Source organism: Neopsephotus bourkii, unplaced genomic scaffold, assembly GCF_033783945.1.
Source record: "Neopsephotus bourkii isolate Nb327-2 ecotype Australia unplaced genomic scaffold, CSIRO-AGI_Nbou_v1 NB_357, whole genome shotgun sequence".
NCBI lineage: Eukaryota > Metazoa > Chordata > Aves > Psittaciformes > Psittacidae > Neopsephotus > Neopsephotus bourkii.
The window spans coordinates 1,238,878-1,265,130 of record NW_026900863.1 but is presented as its reverse complement, the minus strand read 5'-3'; the positions used below and the strand labels follow the sequence as shown (position 1 = coordinate 1,265,130).

At 38.5% G+C, this 26,253-nt stretch overlaps 1 protein-coding gene across 2 annotated transcripts in view; it reads left to right on the top strand.

Moving 5' to 3' along the window:
• The window catches only part of DOCK2 (dedicator of cytokinesis 2), a 173,508-nt gene that overhangs the window by 41,144 nt on the left and 106,111 nt on the right, over positions 1-26,253 (top strand). For both annotated transcript variants that reach the window (XM_061348425.1, XM_061348426.1), the window contains exons 24-27: positions 5,220-5,290; positions 5,958-6,064; positions 17,514-17,662; positions 23,845-23,940. In XM_061348425.1, the coding sequence (XP_061204409.1) occupies positions 5,220-5,290; positions 5,958-6,064; positions 17,514-17,662; positions 23,845-23,940 (423 nt within the window). The remainder of the gene's footprint in view (positions 1-5,219; positions 5,291-5,957; positions 6,065-17,513; positions 17,663-23,844; positions 23,941-26,253) is intronic.

The following is a 26,253-nucleotide window of genomic DNA, read 5'->3' as shown; positions in this document are numbered from 1 at the left end:
GTCTGTTGGTCTCTAATAATATTTTTTTTATTATTATTTTAAACTTGGCACTCAGTGTTTTAGTCAGTAGTGATTTCCCAGTCATTTTTACTGATAGCAATCAGACTCAGCCTTGTATTGAATATTAAGTCAGTCAGGAAAAAATGGGTTTTAAAATCACATGTCATATGAAACAGCCCAGTCAGTGCCAGGAGCACTTTATTGTTTCAATTTAGTTTTATCTTCAGAGTAATATCTTCTTCATCCATTACATGATGTGTAAGTTTATACAGTTTCAAATCTAACTTTTCAATCTCTTGTTCTCAAGCTGGCTGCAGTAGATAGATCTTTGCTTGATTTTACTGCCTGAGCTTTGAGGAGGGTTCATATCTGCTGCTGCTTTGCAGTACTGTTTATGTCAGCTTTGGACAGCTGAAGACTGAATTTCCAGTTGGTAATTCTCAAATCGGTGAAGTTACTTCTTTTGTTTAAAGATACCAACAGAATGCTCCTCAACTTCAGCATTGCAGGAACTCATTCCACTACAATTAGGATTATAATTTCAATATCCTAACTTTGCTGAGGCTTAAAAGCAACCACGTGAACTGGAGAGTGACCTCTTTTCAGGTCTTGGGACATTACTTTATAAAGACATTGCTCCTTGTGTCAAGACTGGGAAAGATATAAATTCACTAGTATGAATGTGCATCTTTTAAGCGAAGTGTGTGCTCCCTTTAAGATGTTTTTCACAGTTTGAGGTTTTTTGGCGTTCTTTTTACATTATTTAAAACAATAAATTCTGAATTTGTACTGACCTAGTGGTGGTGGCACTCATCTTCCTAGATACTAGACTTCAACCTTCTCCATTTATTTTGGCTGGGATGATATTGCAGCTCTGTTTCATTTATTAGGTGCTTCTCTGTAGCCACTACTGGTGAATTTTCGTAGGTTTTGAAGATAGTTCTTTCTGAAGTCTGTACTTCTGAAGTTGGAATTCCTGAAATTGGGGAACCTGGAAGTTTATTTCTAGAACCTGCAGTTTGGTCAAGGGAGATTCTGGGCCAGGAGGGAGTAGGGAGGTGTTAATACCTTCTTTACTTTCCCTTAGCTCTCAGGGAACAAACATTATTTTCTGCAGATGTATTTTCTGCCTATGTAAACCAACCTCTGTTTCTGGGGAATTAAATCTGATAAATTATTTTTAAATTTCAGGTTCTTTTTTTTTCATAAGGTCATACTGGTGATGTGTGATTTGCAAGTCTGTGAGCGTGCGCTGTCATTGACAAGCCTGTGCTCTCAACCTGCAATGGCAAATCTGGCCCCAGTTCTCTCCCCCAGCTGACACATCATATTTGACCTAGAGACAATCTTTTCCATTGCAAATCTCAGCTACACCCAGCTTGGCACTAGGGACTGGTTTTACAAATTACTACTCCCAGTTCTATGTATGTTTTCAGAGACCTTATAAGACACATTCTCAAGGTCAGGAAGACACAGGAAGGAGATGGACTGTGACATTGAGAAGTAGGAAAATAATGTAATATGAAGATGCTACCTTTATCTTCTCATTTTTGCCCATGTTTTTGACCCATCCTTACTGGTGCAGTAGATTCTAAGTGCTTAAAACAGTACAGGGATGCATAGATTACTTAACAGAGAATATGGTTAGAAAGGTACTGGCAGTGGCACTTTGATTGTGGTGTACAATAGAGTTGGCACATTAACTTGTTAAAGCTGCCTTGGTAGCAAATAAAATTAGACTAAGAAACAGAGCACTGATGATTTCTTTGAATGTTTTTTTCATCTCATGGGTACTGAAATTTCATGAATATGTATAATGTAATGTAACAAAAGAGGGCTAAAAATAAGCTTGGTCAGGAGTAAAGGTGAAAATAAATTTAATACTATATGTTATATGTAAGAAACAATTTTCTGCAGTGCTGTGGGTTTATCTCTAAGCTCTGAAGAATGCAGAGCATCTTGCTCTGCTTCGTGGGAGATTTTTATGACTTCATAAGGGCAGTGTTCACTTGTGTCCATAGCGCATCATTTGAAGTAATTACTGCAAATGAAACGGGACTTTAAAATAACGCAGGGGATATATTTGTTATTGCCCTGCAGTTGGTACTACAGATCTACAGGGACGTGCCAGCTGTATCCTTCCAATTTCCCCCCTCATAAGGGTATGGAGTAGGGAATATATGGGAAGAGAGACAGCACAATAGACAAAGTGTCACTGAATTACTGCCCAAAGTATTTTGTGGCCTTCTCCTTTATCATTATATTTCACAATGTGAATTGATGTAAAGGAAATGCTGTGCTGCTATTATACAGTATCTTCTCACAGTATTTGATGTGTGAAGAGCAAGGAACACCACATTACTGAAGTAAAACTGGGGCTAGATTATGTTTCTAGTCCACCACAGGTATTTGTAGAGGGGTTATAAATAGCTCTGATATTTCACAGTCTTGGTTTGGTTTGCTTTTTTTTTAATTAAAACAACATAGAATATTTTTCTCCAACCTATTTCAAGGAGCTGATAATGCCTAAGATCAGTAGGAGATACAATCTCTTCATTGAAGTGGCAACAGCTTTTAAACACTCCTTTGACCTTCCCAGGTTTGAATTGTGGGGATGAAATCTGCAGAGGAATGACTTTATCTGAAAGCATCTTAAGCCAGTATCGAGTCTGTCTGAAATACTGTATACAGCCTCACAGGAGCTCACAGCAATAAAAAGCTTTATGGTGTTCAAAAAGCCTAAATGAGAGCCAAAGGAAGCTGTGCTCTGATTGTCTTTATTGTAACCTCCCTACACCCAATAAAGAAGAAACTAAGTTTATCAAGGAATTTGCTGTCATACTGATACAGAGGCTACATGTGCTTCATTCGAAGCCTCTTTTTGAAAGCCTCATATTTGTTGAAAGTTTTGGTACTGTGATGTTGGTAGCTATTGAGAAAGCAATAGACACCTGCTCATTTAGCAACAAAACCAAAAGCTTGTGAAACCATCAGCACTTACATTTCAAATTGGTAACTGGAAAGAAAGGATCTTCTTCTTTGGTCTTTGCTGTTTCAGCTGTAGCTGTAACGTTCTCCCACTGCTGGTAAAATCTCAGGAAATGTAAATTCCAAGAGTTTGTTGGATGCTTTCTCATGTTCTGTGGCTGAGATTTGATGACTTGTAGGCAGCGATGAAGCTGCAAGAAGCTATCTGAGGGCAATCAAGAGAGACTTCAGGGCCCTGGGGTGATCGGTTAAGGAATTGGGAGCACAAGCGGTGTTGGAGGGAATGATGTGGGTAGGAACAAGGAGCCAGCAGATCAATACCTGGCTCCAAGCCTGGTGTCACTGGCAGAAATTGTGGGTTTTTTTGGTCATGAGTTAGTCCACACAACAAAAGGCCTGCTGGCAGCAGATGGAGTACAGCTGTCTCAAAGGGGGAAAAGGATCTTTGCGCAGGAATTAGCAGGTCTCATAGAATTAGCTTTAAGCTAAATTTGAAGGGGGTGAGGGATAAAACCCGGCTCACTAAAGATAAGCTTGGTAAGCATGATATGATTGCACAGTGTCTTTATGCAGATTTGAGCTTCCATAAAAAGGATCTGCTGTACAGGACCTGTTGCAAGGGAAAGATGGGAGGGAAGGAACATGCTACCAGACCTATACCAGTGTGGCCATGTTTTCCATTTTAACTAATTAGGTAGTATTTTACAAAATATATTTTTAAAACCACAGAGTCAATTTTTGCTTGGAATGTACTTAACGCAATGCTCAGCCAAGAACTATGGCATATCCTCATGTATTTGAGAAATACAAGCCTGATAGTTGGATAAATCACAGGTCCTTTTGTGAATGTAAAAATCACTGTAGACAGCTCCTATTATCTAAAGTATAAGTACAGAAATAAGTGGACATCTGCCCAGCAACTGTTATATATGTGTAATGCTTCTGCTTTTTATTGCAACACTTTTCACATGTGCTTTCAAAAGGTATTATAAAGGCTGAATAGCTACAACGGCACTTTATGACAGAGTAATGAAAGTGAGTCTTTAAGGATTTTAGCCTTAACATCCTTAAGTTAGCCTTAAGTTTTTTTTTCTTTCTTACTTTTCTTTCTAAGGTTTTGATTATTCCATTGCACTGTCAAAATACACCTCAGCAATCAACAGGATAAGCTAAAGCACCAGGCAGTTTAGCTTCAGATGGCTGGTTAGGGAGATGATGCTGCATTTCATCTGTTCCAGAAAGTGCAGGTTTGGGGTGGAGAGATGACTGTTACTCTGACTTGTGCCTCCTGCACGGCACATTTCTGGGATGGAATCAGTACAAAGTATGATCAAAAAGCTTCTGCTTTGATCAGTGCTTGGTTTACATACTTGCATCATAATGACAGTCTTAGTGGTCTACAAAGAGAGTATGACCTATAAAAGAGGGTCTTAGCCTTTCCAGCCTTCTACACAGAAAATAAAAAGGACATGGATCTGTTGGAACAAGTACAGAGGAGGCCACGAGGATGATCAGGGGACTGGAGCACCTCCCATATGTAGATAGGCTGAGAAAGTTGGGGCTGTTCAGCCTGGAGAAGAGAAGGCTGCATGGAGACCTCAGAGAAGCCTTCCAGTATCTGAAAGGGGCCTATAGGGACGCTGGGGATGGACTCTTCATTAGGGACTGTAGTGATAGGACAAGGGGTAATGGGTTAAAACTTAAACAGGGGAAGTTTAGATGGGATATAAGGAGAAAATTCTTTCCTGTTAGAGTGGTGAGGCACTGGAATGGGTTGCCCAAGGAAGCTGTGAATGCTCCATCCTAGGCAGTGTTCAAGGCCAGGTTGGACAAAGCCTTGGGTGATATGTTTTAGTGTGAGGTGTCCCTGCCCATGGCAAGGGGGTTGGAACTGGATGATCTTAAGGTCCTTTCCAACCTGAACTATTCTATGATCCTATGAAATATGATCCACTTGGTACTATTGAATTGAATTGAACTGAATGGAATAGAATAGAACTGAATTCCAAAGTTCCTCTGCATATCCCCAGCATAAGAGCCCTTCTGTGACTGTGTAGTCCTCTGTGAAAGAAACTAATATTTAAATGTGATGTAAAATGTCAGTCTGAGGAAAGAACAAAGTGATCATTGCTTGTTTTGCGTGTATCTGTTTCAGTGGTGTGCTCTGTATTGTTACATGCTGTATATGCAGATAAACATACAAAATTAATGCGATCTCTACATCAATTCAGGTTGCTGCCTTGAAGTACATACCATCAGTTCTTCATGATGTTGAAATGGTCTTTGATGCCAAGTTACTGAGGTGAGCTGCTCCTGAGCATTTGGTACATGAATCACATGGTGTATATGATGTATCGCTGCTGTCAACAATGAATTCCTGGTGATCAGCTTGACTCCACGAAACTGTGTCAGTTTGTACTGCTCAAGACAGTGGTGGAACAGAGGGTGTATGTTTTTAACGCAGAGTTCTTGCCTGACTCACATAATGAATGAATTTATTATGGCAGCCCAGTGTTTATTGAATAATTATTAGTGAGTTATTGCATATTTATTAGTGAATTAAATGTACAAGTGGAACAATCTATCTCTTTGTCTCCCTGCCCCTCCCTTGAGTAAGTCCTACTCCAGAAAACCAAAGCTGATTTTATTGGTTTGAAATAAGTATCTGTCTTTATTTGTCAGAGCTCAATTGCCTCCTCCACACAAAAATATCTTTGTTCTATTGAAAACAATGGAAAGTAATAAACAATTGTAAACACAGCCAAAATCTAGTACATCCTCATCTTGTTTCTCTTGAAAGTTTTCTTTCTAACCTGTTACTGATCAATGTTCTTGATATGGTAAATAAATCTAAACCTTAAAAAGAAATAAATGGTTAGAAAGATATGACCTTTTGCTTTTTCTGTCGTTATTAATACATGATGAATTAATCTGTATGGTATTTATGACACTTTTCCTTTCTCATGCAGTCAGCTACTGTATGAATTTTACACTTGCATCCCACCAGTGAAACTACAGAAGCAGAAGGTGCAGTCCATGAAGGAAATAGTACGCAGCAACCTGTTTAAAAAACAAGGTAAATATAAAATGCCTTTCAGGCCTCAAGTAAATAGGTGTGAAACTGTTGACTGGCTTTTTGTGCAATTCATGTTTGAAATTGAGTGAAACAAATACTGACAGGCTGTGAATGCCAGAAGTCTGACCTCTGGAGAAGATTTTCCTCTTCAAGGTGGCTACTGGGCAAAGCATGGCTCCTAGCCTAGAACCAGGAACAGGTGGGTCTCAGAGGAAGAGTTTGTGTGCTTTTCCTATGCTATAATGGCTAGGTGGATGAGCTGCATGTATCCTTTCAACCCTTTTGTAAGCACTAAAGTGAAATAGGAAGTGAAGCCTTGAAAACACAGCTTTTCTTATATAAGGGCTCTGCCCGGGCAGAGCTAAAAACGCCTGATTGTGCTGTAGTATAGCTCAGCTGCATGGCAGCATTCCCAGTCATAGGAATTACGATGTTTCTTAACCTTCATCAGAGCTTGGTGGCCTCCTTCACTAGTGGAAGTAACAGGTAGTACTGAAATGTCTTCATCAGCCTTGTGCTTAGTTTTCCTACATTTTACCATGGAAAGGGAGTTTCTGCTAGAGGAATCCTAGCAGAGAAGTCCAGTTTTACGTGGTTGACTTTATCTTGCCTGCTAAGTGTTCTGTCTCCTCTCTTGCGGACCAGATGGCTTATTTCTCTCTCAGCATCTTACTGCTGTGTAGAAGATCTCCAGAACATTGAAGGCACATCAGCCACTCAGATGTCTTTTTTGTCAGATGTTCAGTTTCTGATAATTCATAATTCATAGATATTATAGGAACTTGACAGTTTAACAGTGGGTAGCAAATAGTATTGAGCATGAGTACAGGGTAAGAGAGGATTGCTCTAATTTTTCTGTGTTGCCAGAAGGGTGTTGCAGTTCTAACTACTTAGGACAGATAGAAATTCAGCTGTATTTGAGGACCTGTGTTGCATTCTATTGAGCCTGAAACATATATTGTAAGCTATAACAATAATTATCTGTGTCTATTGTGTTTTGAGACCATTATAGATTTCCTGGACAAAAATCTAGAAAGTAAAATAGTTGGGTTTATTGCTTAGATTAAATTACATGTATTTTAACCCATATTTGTATGAGTAATTTCAAGTGTCACTTTTTTTCTTTAACTAGGACTCAAGGTTGCTTGAAACAGTGGAGCTTTCATAGCTATAGCTTGAATATCTGCAGACATTGATCCTCTATTAAGAGCAGAACCAAGCAGCTGATTTTCAAGCAGATCTAATTCTGTATTCACATTTTTTCCCTGTAGTTTACTCTATGTATTTTACAAGTACTGTGTGACACATCATTGCATTGCCAGTTGCTTTTACTGCTATGGCTGCTAAGGTCAGAAGTGCCAGTCTCAGTTTTATCTGCTTCTTGTGGTGAGTAGTATTTAGACCAGAAGGAAAAAATATCCTGTCACAAAACTTAGAGGCTCCTGGGTTATAATAACACACTCTGTTGAACTTCTGATCTTACTGGAATTCAGTCAGGTACTTTCACTGTGTTTGATACTGAGAAACTAAGTCATTATATTGTTAACCAGGGAACATTCATTTAAAGATCTTATGCTTCAGTGTTTTGATGGAGTTACAGGACAAAACTGCTTCTTGCTGCAATTGTGGAGTTTATAATTTATACATTCCTGAACCTGGCAATCTCCTTGTTTTTCCCTTGGTGGGAGAAGAGGGTGCAAGCATAACTTTAACCACATCCAGTGCAACCCAGTCAGGGTCAGATAGACTTTTGTAAGTACATTTTCTTTTTCATGAGACCATTCCATTACAAAGGTGGCACGCCTGTACATATATATACAGTATATATATATATATATATATACACAGTATACCCAGCAAATCATGTTACTTTTGCCTCAGTGGTGTTACCTGAGTATCTGTTAAGGTGTTTAGTCATAGAGTTTCTATTTTGGGTGATGATCTTCATAACTTTCACCCAAGTCTTTTCACCACCACATTATGAAAGGCAGGAAGTAAACTTCAGCATAATCAGTGTTTTATATCTAACTGTAGTTTCAGGGTTTTTTTATTATTATTTCTATTTTCTTTTTGTATTACTTGATTTTAAACTTTGGGCTGCAATTACTATAGGGAAAGTCCACAACATGTTTAAGTGGAGGCACTAAAGAGTAGGAAAATATCAGTACACAATTAAGTATTGTGTACACAATGGAGTATTGTGTGCAGTTCTGGTGTCCTCAACATAAAAAGGACATGGAACTGTTGGAACAAGTCCAGAGGAGGCCACGAGGATGATCAGGGACTGGAGCACCTCCTGTATGAAGACAGGCTGAGAAAGTCGGGGCTGTTCAGCCTGGAGAAGAGAAGGCTGCATGGAGACCTCAGAGCAGCCTTCCAGTATCTGAAGGGGGTATATAGGGATGTTGGGGATGGACTCTTCATTAGGGACTGTAGTGATAGGACAAGGGATAACGGGTTAAAACTTAAACAGGGGAAGTTTAGATTAGATATAAGGGGGAAGGTCTTTCCTGTTAGGGTGGTGAGGCACTGGAATGGGTTATCCAGGGAGGTTGTGGATGCTCCATCCCTGGCGGTGTTCAAGGCCAGGTTGGACGAAGCCTTGGGTGATATGGTTTAGTTTGAGGTGTCCCTGCCCATGGCAAGGGGGTTGGAACTGGATGATCTTAAGGTCCTTTCCAACCCAACCTGTTCTATGATTCTGTGATTCTAAGTATCTCTTAACAGTAGTATAAAAAAGTTTCTGTGCTATGCTATTGCAATATTGTGCACAGTAAATAGCAGACAAGTCATTTTTCTTGTACATTATTGTGGTTTAAAATAGAAAATTCTAAAGATGTTTTCTGTTAAATACAATTGATTTTAAAATTAATTGGGTAGACAACCAGCAGTATGTGGAGAGTGTAGACAGTGCCTGATTCATTGCTTCATGCAAGGAAGGAGAAGGTAATTTACGAGAATGAAAGCATATGTATTGCATCACTAAGTAAGATGCAGCATGATAATTAAGGTAAGATTGCCAACAGTATCATTAACTAAAGTTCACATTTATCTGCAACAGGTAGGATTCTTTTTCTGCCATGAATATGGATTATATTTAACTATATTGCTAATTACAGTCAAGTCTTTTCATTTGGGTGTGTTTCAAATTATCCACCTTTCCTTCAGGCTTTAGTATTTAGTCTCTTTCCATATAGTTCACTACAGTTTCAGTGCAGTTAATTTACCTCCAGTCCCAAAGGTATTGTCTTTATAATTTAATTGGATTTCACATATTGGTAATTTTTTTACCCTACCCCTTGATGTTCACAGCATTTGTTAAGGAAGTGGACTTCTGAAAACATGAAAATGTGTTTAAAAAATGAAAAAAAAACCAGTGAAACCTGTTTTTGAGAGCCTTGAGGTTAAACTGAATGTATTGGTATGTATCCCCAGGCATTCCAAAGTTTTCACTGGAGACTGTCATGGGCTAGAGTGCTGTTGTCAGGTAGGATGGACAGGCCTGTTGGCTGCTATTGTACATGATCTTTAGAAAGCCCACAGCACTGCAGCACTTTCAAAAGCCTTTAAATTACATTGACAGATTTTTTTTTGTCAAGGCATTGGGTTCTTGTTCCCACTCTCAAGCTATAATACAGCTTAGAGGGGTTATGAAGTGACAGTTTAGAGGGTTCAGGTGTTTGAGTAGTTGAATGTAGCAAGACCAATGCTTTCAACTGCTTATGCACATTCGCCATAACATTTAGGAGCATTCTAACAGGATATGTGAATACACTCACAGGCATTTACCTAGTATTTGCCTTCTGACAATAGGTCCTTGATCAGAGGACAAGAAATCTTAAACTTTTTACACTTTCTTTTTAGATCATCTGATAATTCATCATTTAAAAACAGCAGAGGGAAAGAAATTACCATCTTGTCCTGTATAAGCACCCCAATGGGATTTCAGAGTGTCATTTATATATAAGAAACTTTCTCCTAGCATATATTCCTTTATATAGTGGGATGTAACAGATTATTCTCTGCCTTTTGTGAAATTCCCTATTTGGCTACCAAAGAAAAATTTCACTAGAATTGTTTCATTTCTATGTAAAACTGCATTTTACATGAAAAATGCATGGAAAATTACTTAAATCACTGTGGTTTTTCTTTTTTTTTGGGAAACCTAATTGCTAAAATTCCCTGATCATTTCTCCATGCTTGAGAGATCACTAAATTAAGACATAGCTGTTTACATGCCATTTTTATAGTAGTTAGTGTTTCTGAGCTTGTGGTATTCGAAGCTAGGTTTTTATTCTAAGCTGGCATGAAATATCCACTGACATTATGCCAAAATTTGTATTCTAGTTAGCCTTGGGAGAATTTGATTTTTATTGGTGCAAAATGAAAATAGTGTTTGAACAAAAAATAAAATGTGTTTGTATTCACACTGCTGCTTTTGACTTGATATTCTCTAGAGCTCCACCCCTAATTAGGAGTTTGTGCTGTAGCAGAACACTGTGAGATCTCCTCCAAAGGGTAGAAAATCTAAGTAGGTCAGACAGATGGTCACTGGCAGGGATGGGAATAGAGTTTCAGTCTCTTGGCTCAGAATCCAGGTCCTCTGCTCACTGTGGCTGTAGACATAGCTACTGCATGTTCAGCATATGCAAACCACTTGCTGATTTTGGAAGAACAGCAGCAGGAGACATATGTTAGCAGCAGGGGTTAATTTGCCAGATGCCAGAAGAAATATTGAAACTACAGTAATTTTTTTTTTCCCTAACTGAGGAACTCTTCCTGTTACGCTACTGTTTAAAGAAGATAGATACCTGCACATTTAAAGTGTTGTTGTAGCTACAGCAATGGTAGTGTTAGATGTTGCTCTGGCTGCCTTTGAATACACAACATTACTCAGCTCCTGTGAGGAGTGAAGAAACTAGAAGATATGTCTGGAAGTCTGGAAGTGGATGTATCCCACAGTGTTATGACTGGGTTGCAGTGGTGTGCTGTGACCATTAACACTGTTAGCTATTCTGATTTAACTTGCTTGGAGTGGTCAGCAGCAACGTTGTATGGTGGCTTCAGAGGATCAACCATTGTGTTTCTCCTTCCTGTGTTAGTACTAGATTCCAGGAGACTTGCATTTGCATATAGAAGTGCTGTCAAAATGAGTAGGTGACTTATAGTACCTCTCCTTTCCATGGCTCTCATCTAAACTGTGAAATTCCAATTTACATTTAAAAATTAAGAAAATATGTAATTTAAAATTCATTATATTTGTGCTCCCAGCAAAAATTAAATGGCAAGTAACAAAGAGGGAAGACTTTTAATAGAAAGATGCCTGCCAGTTGTGACTAGATGTTTGTGAAGGTCCATGGTGCTTTATTTGAGCACTGGCTGCCATCAGAATTCTCTCCTCCTTGAAAGAATGTTGTTGACTGATTTTATTTTTAAGGCTTTGCTCTAAATCTGTATTCAGATGATACCTGTGTCCTTATTAATATGGCATGCTAGTTTTTAAGTGGGCATGAAGCCATCCTAACAGATGGATATGACTACAGGCATGCCAGGGAATCAAGAGTAGTGTTTCCTAAGGGAGACAAAAGTGGTGTTAAACCTTTATTACCATTTTGGCTGCACATAGGAGGCAGTCAGGAATGAAGCCCGTCTGTGATCTTTGCTGAAGGAGACCCAAATGTCTTTTGTTTTTAATGACATTATTACGTTAATGACTTACCTGGTACAGAGGAAATTATCTTCTGAAGGAGAGTAAGGTGAATAATGGGGTTCAAACCTCCCTTCCCCCCCCCCCCAATAACAACCAAACCCAAAACTGAAACATATAACTGCTTAATCTTTTACAAGAGTGCATCTTCCTGTCTTTATTCAGGAGTGTGCTACCAGGGAACTTCTGAGAAGTGTGGTGTAATTCGGTGTTGATAAATACCTGGACAATGTGTCTCTTGGCAGACCTTGATGAAATAAATGCAAGGGGCTCAAACTGTATTTTGATGTTGTATGCAGTCAAATACAATTTGGAGCAGTACACATACTCACTCAGCTCTCAACCAACACTCCAAACAGCTTTCCAGCCACTCTTCTCCAAGCCTTGGATTGTGGTAGCCCAGGTGCATGACCTGGCATTCAGCCCCATTGAACCTCATACATTGAGCACAGCACATCGATCCAGCCTGTCCAAAACCCTCTGTAGAGCCTTCCTGTCCTCCAGCTGCTCAACATTCCCAGCCAATGTGGTGTCATCTGCAAACTTACTAAAGATGCACTCAGGAGTGAGTTCAGACCATCAAATACCAGAACTGCAGATTTTACTTCAGCTATTTATTTTCTCAGTTACTGCCTTCCATGAGTTTTTTTATTCCTTTTCCTTAGCCAATGTGTTGTTGATAATCAAATGAGCACTTATCTCATTTTGCTTACTTAATTTGTGCAATGATACCTTCATACCTGAATTTATACACCCATTCAGTAAACATCAGTTTTCCCTACATAACAGAGCATTTCAGATTTAGTATAACGTTCTAGTGAAATGGTTTTAACAGGGTTTTTAAGATGAGAAAGCATGAATGCACTTTTGTGTTAATATTGCAGGCTCAGGCTGAGGCCAGGTATTTTTTGCTCCAAATGCTGTTAGTTTTCAGGAATTTTGATTGCTTGTGTTCATGAGAACAGGATGGAATTGCATTCTCATGAGAGGTGTCTCATAAAACCTAGTTAATTTATCTTTTTTAAGACTATTATCTTTTGTTTATGAATAATGTTCTTGAAATACATTAGCTGAGTTCTTTACTGCACAAAAAAATTAAGAAACTCTGTATTGGCTCAAATAAAAAGCTGAGTTTCTTTAACAGACAACCACAGAATCCAGGCATATAGCCTTAACGTAAACCAAAATACTTAACACAAAAAGACAGTTTCATAATGAAAATATGTTGAACAATTTCCCCATTATTTACAGTTGCAGGGTTTGTTTTTTTTAAGGAAACACTATAGCTAAGGCTGGTCAAACAACTTTTGAATTTCCATGGAGTTTGACACTTCAACATTGCTCACATCTGAAAATGCACTGTAAATAATTGATCAGCTGCCTTTGTTATACCCTTTTAATAGATTCTGTATGTATCAAATATGGCTCCAATTTTAATTTCTAATGTAAAGTACAACTGGGAGTAATGAAGCTTGTAGAGCAATTACCTCAGAAAACTGGAGGAAATCCACTGTACCTTCTGCCTCAATGCTCCTCTCAGTGCTGTAGAAATGTTTAAGAAGTATGAGTGGTTTTATGCAAAACAAAAATTATGTCAAAGATTTTTGGGGTGTTTTTTTGTTTGTTTTTTGTTTGGTTTTTTTTTTTTTTTAACCAAAATGCATGTCTTTGTACAGTTTTTAAATGATGGACAACAGAGGGCGTTTTGCATTCGCTGGAATTGGTCCAGTTGTGTTTTGAAAACCTGCAAGGACACAATCTGTGGAAGCTGTTCATTCCACTGCCTGACCCTCATGAGAAAGAAGTTTTTCCTTACATCCGGTTGTTTCAGTTGTGAGTCCGATTTTTATTAGGTCCACTTCTGAGTATGCTAAATGCATGCCGTCTTTCAGTAGCAGACCGGAAATCACTGCAGTCCCATTTTAATTCCTTTTGCAACTTCGTAAGCAAGTTCCTTGCATGCATCTCACTGAGGTATCATACTCAGCAGCATAGGGACTGCAGGGGGAAGTTACAAGTCTGACAACTCAGTCCAACTGTGCAGCAGGAATGAAGCAGTCATTGCTGTGTTAGAGAAGTGGGTGTTCATACTAGAATGTTTAGCAGGGGTTTACACTAATAGGCTTCTTATAACCATCATGAAATGAACTTAGTTAGCAACAAATATTATATATAAAGGAAAAAATATCTTCAGTATTTTCATAGTGGTGAGAACTTTGATAAATGAACTTGTAGTGGTATGACAACCCCTGAACAACCCTGGGCTGTTGAAGGGCAGTTTCCATGGATTGCTATGAAACCAGAATGAAAGCTTGTGTTTTATTTTTTCCACAAGTAGGTTACTAATAATCTAATTTACAACTTCTGCTTATTTATTTCCTGAATATATAAGCCCTTTCTTTATTAACAAAAAAAAAACAACCAACAAACCACCAAAAAAAGGACAACACCCCCCCCCCCCCCAAATCTATCACATTTCAGCCAGCTTTAAAGGTATTGCATGTACCTTTTAACATTGCTTATCATGTTTCTTTGGTGATGTTTTTGGTCAAGAAACTAATGGCGCTGCAGTTGTTACATTTAGAATTAATAGAGGTGGTTCATGTGAGCAAATCAAGACAGAATTATGAAATTTCAGCTCAGTTTCAGAAATGTGTACAGTGTTGAGTGTCTGCAGGTGGGGATGAGGAATCTATTGGCATTGGTGACTTTTGGAGGGCAGTTTGTCTCCAGGGACATAAATCTGCACTGGAGTACTTTAGAAGTGTTAATGTGCTCTGCTAAGCGCTTTGTAAATGCAGCTGTTTGGTTTCTGGATCAGAGGTGTTGTCTGTGTCCTGCAGTAAGTGCAGGAAGTTTGTTTAAGTGCAGAACTGGTCACATAAATGAGATGCAAGTGGTGTGAAATTCCTTTTTATGCTGCTCATTGAATAGGGCTTGTGTTGATACGTGTTCTTTAACTGCTGCTGTACTGGAGAGTTTGTAATTAGTCAGAGAGTAAGATTGCACTTGTAGCTTGGAACAAAGGTTATATTAAAATCAGGTAAGTAGTGTTTATTCATGTTGTGGCATTACCAGGAACAGAGATTCTTTCTGAGGCAAGATATTATGCTGCTCCTTAGACTTGATTAAAAGCTGCTGGCTTTATATGGCTTGGAGCTGTTACTTGAAATAAGAATAATCTGCATGGATAGCTTCTGCTGATTCATCTGCAACATACAGAAATGCATAATCTACTTCCTTTTGTTTTCCTCTCTCTTTCTTTCTTACCCTTCTGTCTTTCTGTACTAGCACCCATATTTTGGGGGGATTCTGAGCCTGTTTTTTTTACATCACAGTGGTTACAGTTTCATTAAGGCTCACCCTTCACTTGTTTATCAGTGAGTACACTCAATGTCGAGGAAATCTGTTCTTAATAATTGTTAAAAGAAAAAATAAGACACAGTCTAATTGTTGTTTGCAGCAATTAAAGTTTCCTATTTTATTCCGTTATTTTCAGAAGCTGTGATACATGGGGTTGGTAGAAATTAGTATCCGATTGCTGGTATAAATATTTTTCCAAAAGGTTAATATAGACAAGAATTTAAAGCACTGGAAGATCAGTTGGGTGGAAATAAGTAGGAACTGCAGCTCACTGTCAGTGTGTAGAATGCTTCTTTAGTTCTATACAGATTTGATTCTGAGGTAAAACCTTTGAAGCTATGTTTACAGTGGGATTGAGTGCGCCCTCAGCAAGTTTGCCGATGACACCAAGCTGTGTGGTTCGGTTGATACACTGGAGGGAAGGGATGCCATCCAGAGGGACCTTGACACGCTTGTGAGGTGGGCTGATGCCAACCTCATGAAGTTTAACCATGCCAAGTGAAAGGTCCTACACCTCGGTCAGAGCAATCCCAGGCACAGCTACAGGCTGGGCACAGAAGAGATTCAGAGCAGCCCTGCAGAGAAGGACTTGGGGGTGCTGGTCGATGAGAAAATGGAGATGAGCCGGCTTCATTGTGCGCTTGCAGCCCAGAAAGCCAACTGTATCCTGGGCTGCATCAAAAGGAGCGTGACCAGCAGGTCGAAGGAGGTGATCCTGCCTTAAGTTTTTTTTTCTTTCTTACTTTTCTTTCTAAGGTTTTGATTATTCCATTGCACTGTCAAAATACACCTCAGCAATCAACAGGATAAGCTAAACCACCAGGCAGTTTAGCTTCAGATGGCTGGTTAGGGAGATGATGCTGCATTTCATCTGTTCCAGAAAGTGCAGGTTTGGGGTGGAGAGATGACTGTTATTCTGACTTGTGCCTCCTGCACGGCACATTTCTGGGATGGAATTAGTACAAAGTATGATCAAAAAGCTTCTGCTTTGATCAGTGCTTGGTTTACATACTTGCATCATAATGACAGTCTTAGTGGTCTACAAAGAGAGTATGACCTATAAAAGAGGGTCTTAGCCTTTCCAGCCTTCTACACAGAAAATAAAAAGGACATGGATCTGTTGGAACAAGTACAGAGGGGTCCACGAGGACGATCAGGGGACTGGAGCACCTCCCATATGAAGATAGGCTGAGAAAGTTGGGGCTGTTCAGCCTGGAGAAGAGAAGGCTGAGTGGAGACCTCATAGCAGCCTTCCAGTATCTGAAGGGGGCCTATACGGACGCTGGGGATGGACTCTTCATTAGGGACTGTAGTGATAGGACAAGGGGTAATGGGTTAAAACTTAAACAGGGGAAGTTTAGATGGCATATAAGGAGGAAATTCTTTCCTGTTAGAGTGGTGAGGCACTGGAATAGGTTGCCTATGGAGGCTGTGAATGCTCCATCCCAGGCAGTGTTCAAGGCCAGGTTGGACAAGGCCTTGGGTGATATGGTTTAGAGCGAGGTGTCCCTGCCCATGGCAAGGGGGTTGGAACTGGATGATCTTAAGGTCCTTTCCAACCCTAACTATTCTATGATCTATGATTCTATGTTCAGCTCTGTCTTCTTCCCAGGTTATTTTCGTAACTATAGCAAATCTTTGAAGCATCTGCTTAGCACTACGCACTGTTGTGCTGTACCCTCTTTAATTACATAGCACTGTATAAGCAAGTTAATACTTAAAGCACTTGGTGACATGTAGCAATTATATTAGGCAAAACCCTGTAAGTTTTATTCTTTGGTAGGTAGTGCCTTCAGTGGAGTTACTTCAATTTTGTGTCTTGTCCTCCTGACATTTCCTATACATATCTCTGTCCTAAAAAGTTCAGGTTCATGTGAGATGTATTGCTTGCTCTTTGTGTCAGCTTCCTTAAATAAGGATAAATGTATGCATAGGTTGCTTTTTATTAGTCTTTTCCTTATCTGTGTTCTTACAATGTATGTTTCAAAATGATGCACATAGAACAATTCTGTTGGTGTTTGTGTCTTATTTTCAGGAAGAATAATTTTGTATTTATGGTATTTTTCTTACATTAAAATATTTCCACTACTTAACTATAGCTGTTTTCAGGTGCTTTGTATGTGAAGTGAAAAACTTGTTCCTAAGTGTTTGGGATAGGTATCATTTTCAGGGTTTTTTTTTCTATGCGAGAAGGACTGTTGGCTTAGAAATTTATCACATAAGTTTAAGAGTATCCCTGAAGCATAACTGGAAAACCAACAATTCCACATTGAAGAGGACTGTGGCTGTTAAAGCGTGTTGTGCTTGACTGTTCGGAGGAGGATTTATTTGTAAGTAGTATTTGATTTATATTTGTTAAGATAATTTGCTCTCTTTCAGAATGCAGGGACATTCTGCTTCCTGTGATTACAAAAGAGCTGAAGGAATTACTGGAACAAAAGGATGATCAGCAGCTCCAGGCCCAAGAGAAGAAATACTGTGTTGAATTACTCAATAGCATCCTGGAGGTTCTGAGCTGTCAAGACCCTGTAAGTATTGATGATATAGATGGTCCAGGGCTGTGGTAAGCCTGAGCTGATGAGGTAGTAAATTATTGATGTTGATAAATCTTATTTAAATTTTTAATACAAGTCAGTGGGAAATTGAACTTTTCTCCTATTATTCATGAATTTAAGTTAAAGGGCATTTGAGCTATTAGAGAAGTACTGAAATCTATGCTGTCTCTTCTTATTTCACTATTACATGTTCTTTAAATAGTCAGCTGCTATAAGTCACTGTAGTATTAAATGCAGTGAGGCTGCTATGTTTTGCCTAGCAGAGGATTAGACACTTCTAGTTTTCGGTAGTAAAGTTCAAAGGAACTTATTATGTCATGAAAACTGCTGAGAATTTAAAACACACGCAAAAAAAAACCAGTAGTTCATCTTTAAGAGGTGATGCAGATTTCTCTTGAGAGCAACACTGCAGTTTATTTTTGAACTAAAGTGAAAAATCTTGGTTCAAGAATATACACTTTTGACTTGCACTGGGATATACTGTCTATCCCATACTTGTGCAGGTGAATGGAAAAGGTTCACTATATGACCACATTATTATAATAGTACTATTTAGGTGATATCCTTTGCATACCTTTATTTAGAGTTATCTAGATAAAGAGAACTGTTTTGTTAATTACCAAACTGGTTTTTGTAGGACTGCACTTGAACCTTAAAGTTAATGCAATTTCTATTGAACAATTAATTTCCTGCATCTTTCAGTGACTTTCTATGAAAACAGACGATTTGACCTGCTTGAGAACAAGACTTCAGGCACTAGTGGCAGACTCACCTCATAATATTAGTTATAAACCTCACTCTCTTTTGAAAACACTGGCATCTTGTCTGTATTTCTGCTGGTTTTCCACCCCAGTAGATAAATCTGTTTGGATTAGTATTTCAAACCTTTTGTCAACTTAACTTTGATATTTTTGCATTGGATTTATTCTGTGAAAATCACCAGGAGCAGACAGAAAAAGACAAAGGACAGAAAAAAAATGGCAGTGGTTGGTCTGTGTTTGTGTGCTCAAATTTTATATTGTGAGGTGACCTTTGAAGCTGTTACAAACATTTTGAAGAATGTATTTTCTTTCTCAGAGAAAAAGGTATTGCAGCATTACCTCTACTGCTTTTCTCTAGTCTTTTGTCCCACACTGTTTAGGGAGTGGGAACATGTGAATGATCGGATCCTTGTCTTCAAACCCAGCTGTCAAGGTGCTGGATTCTGCAGGTAGCAGGTGCATTAAGTGCACAGCTTTATGTTAAGGACATGATTTTAATGAATAGTCTTTCATTGTTAGGCATCTGGGCAAGATGCTTATGTTTTATTTTAAATTGCCTCTACAGCAAACAACTTTTGGACCTGGATGACATTGTTTTGACTGAATCATGTCCAAAATCAGATTTATAGCGTTTGCTTTCAGCACCTGTGAAATGCAGTTGAAGCTCAGAACTGCAAGTAAATCGCTGATTAAGGTCATGGTGAAATCCATGACTTCTTGTTTCTGTTTTAATTAAAAACACTTCCCTTTCCCCCCTTCACATTAGCTTTGATGCATGCAGTCTGACAGCCCTTCATAAGGTGACTTTGTCTCTAATCTATATCTTGTTGTTTAATATTCACTGTATTAGAACAAGGTTTTATTTGTAGTGCTTACACCATAAAATGTAATGGTAAACTTTGACGTGGAATCTAAAATAAACTCTTAGTTGAGACTGCACGTGGAATTGAGATATGGAATCCTTTCCTGTCTCGTGCAGAAGGTGGGAATTGGCAGCAGCTGCATTTTAAGCTGTTGATTCTATTGGCAAACGAGTCTCGAAGCATTTTAGAGTTGCCAGAAATTTGTCAGGCATTTGCTTAAGTTATGGTTGATCTTAAGACTTTAGCAAAAGAATACTTCAGAGGAACTTAGGTAACCTGCATGTTCTTTAAGGCTGGTTAGCTTACGTTCTTCTGCAGGCAGTTTTCAGTCAGCACAATGTATTATGAACTATGGGTTTAAAAAAACCACCCCAAACATATTTCTCCTTTTATGTATGCTCTTTTTTTCTGCATATGTAGGGGGAAAATAGAAAGTTATCTAACTGGCTGCGTAAGAGCATGAGCAGAATGGATCTGCGTGGTACAGCATTAGCTTTCTTTGTAGCAGCTCCTATGGCGCTGTGGTTTAGGTTTGTGACAAACCAGTGTTGATAACACATCAATGAAAACTTTAGTTATTGCTCAGCAGTGCTGGCACAGTGCAGGTGCCTTCTCTGTTTCTCACTGTGCCCCATGCTAGGGAGTAGGATGGATTTGGGCAAGAGTTTGGGAGGGGACACAGCTGGGATGGCTGGAATGAGTAGACCAAAGTGGTGTTTCCAAGTGGAAATCTCAAGTCCAGTTTGTGTAATCTTATCATTCTGAAGGAGACCATTTGTTGCTGTCTAGATAAATGAGACCTTTATCATAACCAAGGCTGAATCGAAGGTAATGAAATCATTCTAATTTTTGTCCCAACCCTGTAGAAGTTTAAATGGAACGTGAAAGCTAAATCAAACCCTAGCTACTATTACTCTGTGCTGGTATTTTTTGCAGAGAGCGAAATTTTGTTTGGTTTGGATATTCTCTGAAGTTATTTCTGTACCCATGTGTGCATCCATCCCATCAATGAATCTGAAGCCATCTGAGTTCTGTGAGGGAATTTTCTACTGCTGACCTGCATATATCACATATGAGCTCTGATTGTTTCATGCCTTGGTGAGGCATACATTTGTGGTGACCATATTCCATTAAATGAAACAATACAATTTATGTTTTCCGAGGGAGAATTTATATATAGTGCAAGTTGTTAATTTAGCTTCCAAAAAGTCTTATGTTTAACCAAATAGACTGCAGCCAAATGGTAGGGGTTCCAGGTTTCACTAAAACATATATGTTATTCTTGTGAAGTGAATTGTGGTCTGCATACAAAATGTATGTTACAGTGAGTTGCTAGACTGTCTTCTGAAGCTTAGAGGCAGTTAAAACGAAAGCTGACATCTTGTGTATAGGCAATGTGTGAAAACACTTTTTGTTATGTTAGCAATGTCAGTATTGAAAGCCTAATTGTTCCCTAGATTATCAAAAGAAAGGTAGACTCAATTTCATAAAGAAACCATTCTCATTGATTTGCTAGCACTTCTCTGCAAATTCAAAGGCTTAGCAGAAAATAAGCTTTGTGTGCTTGAGTGTATGTTACATGTTTATCCAGGAAAGGTGTGTTATGCGCTTCTTGTGGATTCAGGGGCACAGTAATGTTCTAAATGTTTTGAACTTTAGGTTGCTTTACCTTTCTCTACTGCTCTGTTAAATGGTGGCTGGATAAAATTGCACATGGCAGGTGGCTTGCCATATGTTCCCTGCTGGCCCAGGATGCATTCTTTCAACAGCCGAGAGCACTGGTTTGAAACAAAATGCTAAATTTTTATTTGATGCATTGGGGTACACTTCACAGCAAATCTTGAAAGTGTTTAATACATGCAATGCTCTAGAAGAAGGGAGGGCAAACAGCTTTCAGACAGGAGTACTCTCTGAAATATACTAGAATATACTAGAAAAGCTTAGAAAAGGGAAAGAAAAAAACAAAACCAACAGAAACCAGAAAAGCTGCTGAGACCTCTGTAAATAAACCACTATTCATCAAGAGTGTGCTCTGAAAAGACAGCATAACCTTACCCAGAGTGGAGCAGCTAATTATTTCCTGAAAGTTGCAGTTGACATTGCAGTATTGCTAGTGAATATGGAAAGCATTCAAATGCAAAGAACAAATAAGATGCCTTTCACAAAAGAAACACAAAATACTGCTGAAAAACACAAGCATCTGGAGCAGGCAGATGGATTTCACTGCAAGTCTACCAAATAGATCCATGGCTCTACATCCCTGCTCAACATTGCAGTTTCTTCTGTTTTTCACTGTGTAAACTTTCTCTGTTAAGCAGAGAATGTCTAAATCTGATAAGAGCAGTACCTGGATGGAAAGCATTTTTTTCCAGTGGTTTTCACCAGTGCTTCCAGTAGCAGAGTCACATTTGACAATGTGTTGCATTTCATGTCCTGAAGGCAATGGATGAGAGAAGGCTTCTGTAAATTTTCTAGTCCAAGAAATTATGCTATTTTGAGCGTCTTGGTGTCATTTTTCCTTCCTGTGGTTGCCTCATCTTTTTTGACATGCTTTTTCCCCTCTACTTCACACTGTCAACATCTGTCTGCTTATCCTTTTTTCTGACTTCTTGTGAGCTGCCATTCCCCTCTGAATAACTTTCATATTACATTCTGCCCCTTGTTCTTAGTTTCAAGCAGGGTGCAGTAACTATTACATTGTGTGGTGAAACAGTAGTAAAGAATCTGTGATGCAGTTCAATGTTCCTGTAGTGCATTAGTAGTGCTGCAAAGAGAAATGAGGCGGTAAGAGTGACTTTTGTAGCCCCTTAGTCTGATCAAATTTATAGTGTTTTACAAGGGATGTTTCAAATAATTTTCTTTCTAGCTATATAATTAGCACCCCAAAAACGAAAAGCCTGTGCAGATACTCTAGCACCAGGGGCAGCTATTGTTCAACTACAAACAGCAGCAAGGCTAGATCTTCCTTTTTTGTACTGCAAGGCCACTCTTCAGGAGAGCTAAGATACACTTCTGCAACACAGAGGCCAAAAGGTTCTGGTTGTTGCTCTCTGAATGAGGATTTTCTTTCTGATCACAACTTTGCATAAGCCTGAAAGATTTGCTTTCCTATGTGAAAAAGTGAAGTTCTGTTTTATTGGAAGATTTTTTAGGTAATTAACAAAAAAAAAAAAAAGAAAACTATGGAGTATTTGATTCACGATTCAAGTTGACTGGGGAGAGATGCACTGTAGGATTTTACTTTTGATTTCACTGTTATTTCCAGCAGATTTGATATACAAGTGTCAATGAACTGCATGGGTTTCATATTATTTGATTGGCATAAATCTTTAAACTTATGGTGTGTGTATTGGGAAGCAGAGGAGATGGAAGAGAAATCAGCTTTGGGGCAGCGGTCCAATAAATGTTTGCTCTCTACAGCAACTGTCTGGTGTAGTCTTTTTATAGATATTGGACTATACCTAAGAAATTTAAATTAAAGAAAGAAAACACAAGCCACAACCTGATTATGCTGAGAATACATCAGGAGAGAGCATCATTTAAGCTTAGTCATAGTCAAAGGGCAAAACAGGACTAAATGGTGATAGTGAATAAATGGCTTGATATGAGGATGATCTCTGTTCCAAGGGTTGCTGGCCTGATCTGAGTTAATTAAAACAGGAGCGAGAAAAGGGACAATGTTGGATGTTTCAGAGGAGAAACAGTCAGAAGCAGTTTCTCCTGGCATGATACTGGGGCTCAGTCACCTCAAATACTTCTAACAAATCACCATGGCTCTGTGGCTGCGATGCTCTCTCCATGTCACTGTTTGTGACATTAAAAAGGTGCCTTGTTCACTGTAAGCTACTTTGATTTTTCTCTCAGAAATGTGTTTAGAATTTCCTTTCTTTGGTTGTTGCATGCTGATTTCCAAAGTTGTATAGTCAGTGAAGGTGATGAATGTTAAGGTTACCCCTCTGCTGAGTGTTTTAAAGCAATCAGCTGTCCTTTCACAGCAACATGGCCAATACTTTGGCAAGGGGGCCAGCAAGCAAACCATCTTCAGTTGGCTCCCTCACAGAGCTACGAAGTGAAATGAAGACAGCTTTGTCCTGGAATAATGATATACTTTGTGACTGCAAGCTAAGAATATTACTGAGCTTCAGAACCCCCTGAGGCCCATTGACCAATGTGGAGAACTATGGTAAAGTTTGCCTCAATTTTCTGTTACCAGGGAGTCACTGTTCAGTTACAGGCTACTCAGTGACTAGGAAAACATGAGTCCCTTGAGTGAGGGATAGGAAGTGACTGTTTATAATGAAAAACTGTTATGGTAAGATAGGGATAAAATTGGGCTGCACTACTTGAAATGAGTATTCCACTGAAATTGCTGGAACTAAGGAACATTGTAAGCAAGAAGAATTAGTGTTCTTTTAATAGGATGGTTGCATTCTACAACTTGAACTGTCAGCATGGAAATAATTGATTTCTTCTTTCTTTCTTTTACAAGACATACAGATTTAATATCAAAACTGTTATCTTTTGTTAACAGGCATCAACTTATAACCACATTCAGGAAATAATGGTGCAGTTATTACGCACAGTGAACAGAACTGTTATTGCAATGGGACGAGATGATCCCTTAATCGTGAGTAATGTTTTAATATATTTTTAATGCTTTGCAAGTGATTTTATACCTCTCTTGGGAAAAAAAAAAAGCACACAAATATAGTATTTGTGGAGTCCTTGTTTGAGGACCTTTTAGATTTAAAATGAAAGGGCTAAAGCTTTTCTCTTGTTTCATTTGCTGTAATTGAACACTGGGAGATTTGTGCATTTCTTAAAAAGAAAAACCCCAGACAATAAAACACAAGTTATTTGTTTGCAAAAGGAAGGATGTTTCATAAGCTTACATAAAGTGCACACTTTAACACACTGAAAATAATGTTTCCAGTAATCTGAAGGGAAGTAAAACTATAAAAAACTAAAATAGGTTATTCTGAAAAGTTTACATAAATAACATGGGCATGCTCTGTTCCTCCCATTTTTTCAACATGCTTTACTTTTTGGTGGGTTGGAGTTGCTATGAAACAGCTCTGTTCCTTGCTCTGCTTCTGGAGAAGGATGATGATACTCTAATACCATGTTATACTAATAAAACGTTGCTATTTACAAGACCTTGCATGTGATTGGATACTGGATTGTTGCCTTTACCTGAGTGGGTTTGCTTTCTGGCAGGGTTAAGCAGGTTAATTTTCAAATTCAGGTGTCCTTTTCACAACGTTCTAGGTTATTGGCTGAGAGGGACTGAAAAGGATTTGGGGTTACAGTTTCCTTTATTTTTTCTTGCTTCAATGCCAGTTGAATTAAGGGAAGGTGCTGCAATGTGTTCAGCTGGTAACGGCATGCTGTAAGCTTTGGTCATGTAATTACTGGAAAAAGTCAGGCTCAGAAGGAGATAATCCCATCAGGAGAAGGTGTTGGTGATGCAAAAGTAATTTGTGTCTGCAAATACTGCAGAGAAGACTTAGATGCCATTCTTGACTTCATTGTGATGTTTGGCAATTGAAAGCTTGGTTATTTTTAGTATTAAAAAAAAAGCCTCGCTGTTTAGTTATACAAGTGCTTCTAAGCTTGTAACAAAGGGACAAGTTCATTGTCTGAAACTGGCTCTTCAAGCTTTACCTTGAGTGCTTGATGAACTAGACTTTCTGTTAAAGGCTATTGTGATGCAGTAGATTAAGTCTGTCTGCAGTGATTATAACAGTAAAACATATCTAGAATACAGAAATACTTGTCTTCAGTATTGGCTTGGTTAGGTAAAGAAAAATATCATGAATACAGCATATGTTCTTGATTTTGTTCACATCATTTCAACATGATGGAAAGCTGCAGTTCTGCTGCACAGAAAAGGTTTTAGGCAATATTTGTGTAAGTTACTGTACCATAAAAGATTTTGCTGAAAAGCAAACACTGTGCTCTGTCAACCGGGGCTACTCGAGATAGCATATTGGTGCAAAAAGCAATACTCTCTGGGGGAATAATGGCCTAAGAAAGCATTGAGCAGAGCTGCAGCACTTGGAGAAGGTGATGGTCTACCTAAGAGTTACACCTTTTATATTCAGCATTCATATTGTAATCCTTTCTCTACCTAGAGAAGTTGTGGTATGATTTTCTGAGAGACCTGTTTGCTTATTTACCATTTGTTTTCCTTTTCTAAAGGACAGTTGTTCATTTCCTTTGTAATCCAAATGCTGTTTGTTATTAACTGACTCCTGAAACCCAAGAAAAATATCTCATTTTATTGCAAAAGATAACATCACATTTCAAGAACCTAGAAATTTACAAAACATACATTAGACAATACATTTCCTTAGGAAGATGTTTGGTATCTAGGCTATCAGAATTACTCAGTATTGTTGCTTTTTTGGAAAGAGCTCAAAGTACACAAAACTATAAAAGCTCTACTTGAACTGCTGTTTTATGACAGAGCGAAATCAGTATTTTATTCATACATTCTGAATTCTTTAATTGAGTTTGACTCCCATAAACAGCAATTTCCAATACAGTCATTCTGAACGTGCCATGTTCCATGTGACTTTTTAGCACTAGTGTATTGTAGCTGTCATTGAAATGTGTCTTTCAGAGAAGGCTTCAATATTTTGCATGCAAGTGCTGTCAGCTGTGGTTTGCTCTCAGGCTCTTTTTGTGCGTGTGTGTTTTTAGGTTTTATTTAAGACTGCGTTTGTATGTATATCCAGCATCTGTTTTCTACTCTGAGAACTGTTTTAGGCATTACACCGTAGTTTTCTAAATGAGAGATTTTTATAGCCAGTGCTATTCTCTTCCAATAATCTACTAATTCCTATTGCTTTTCCAAACCCAACATCATAAGTTGCATAGTGTGTCTGGTAATTTTTAGATTTCCTATATGAATTAATAATATCAAAAACTTTTTAAA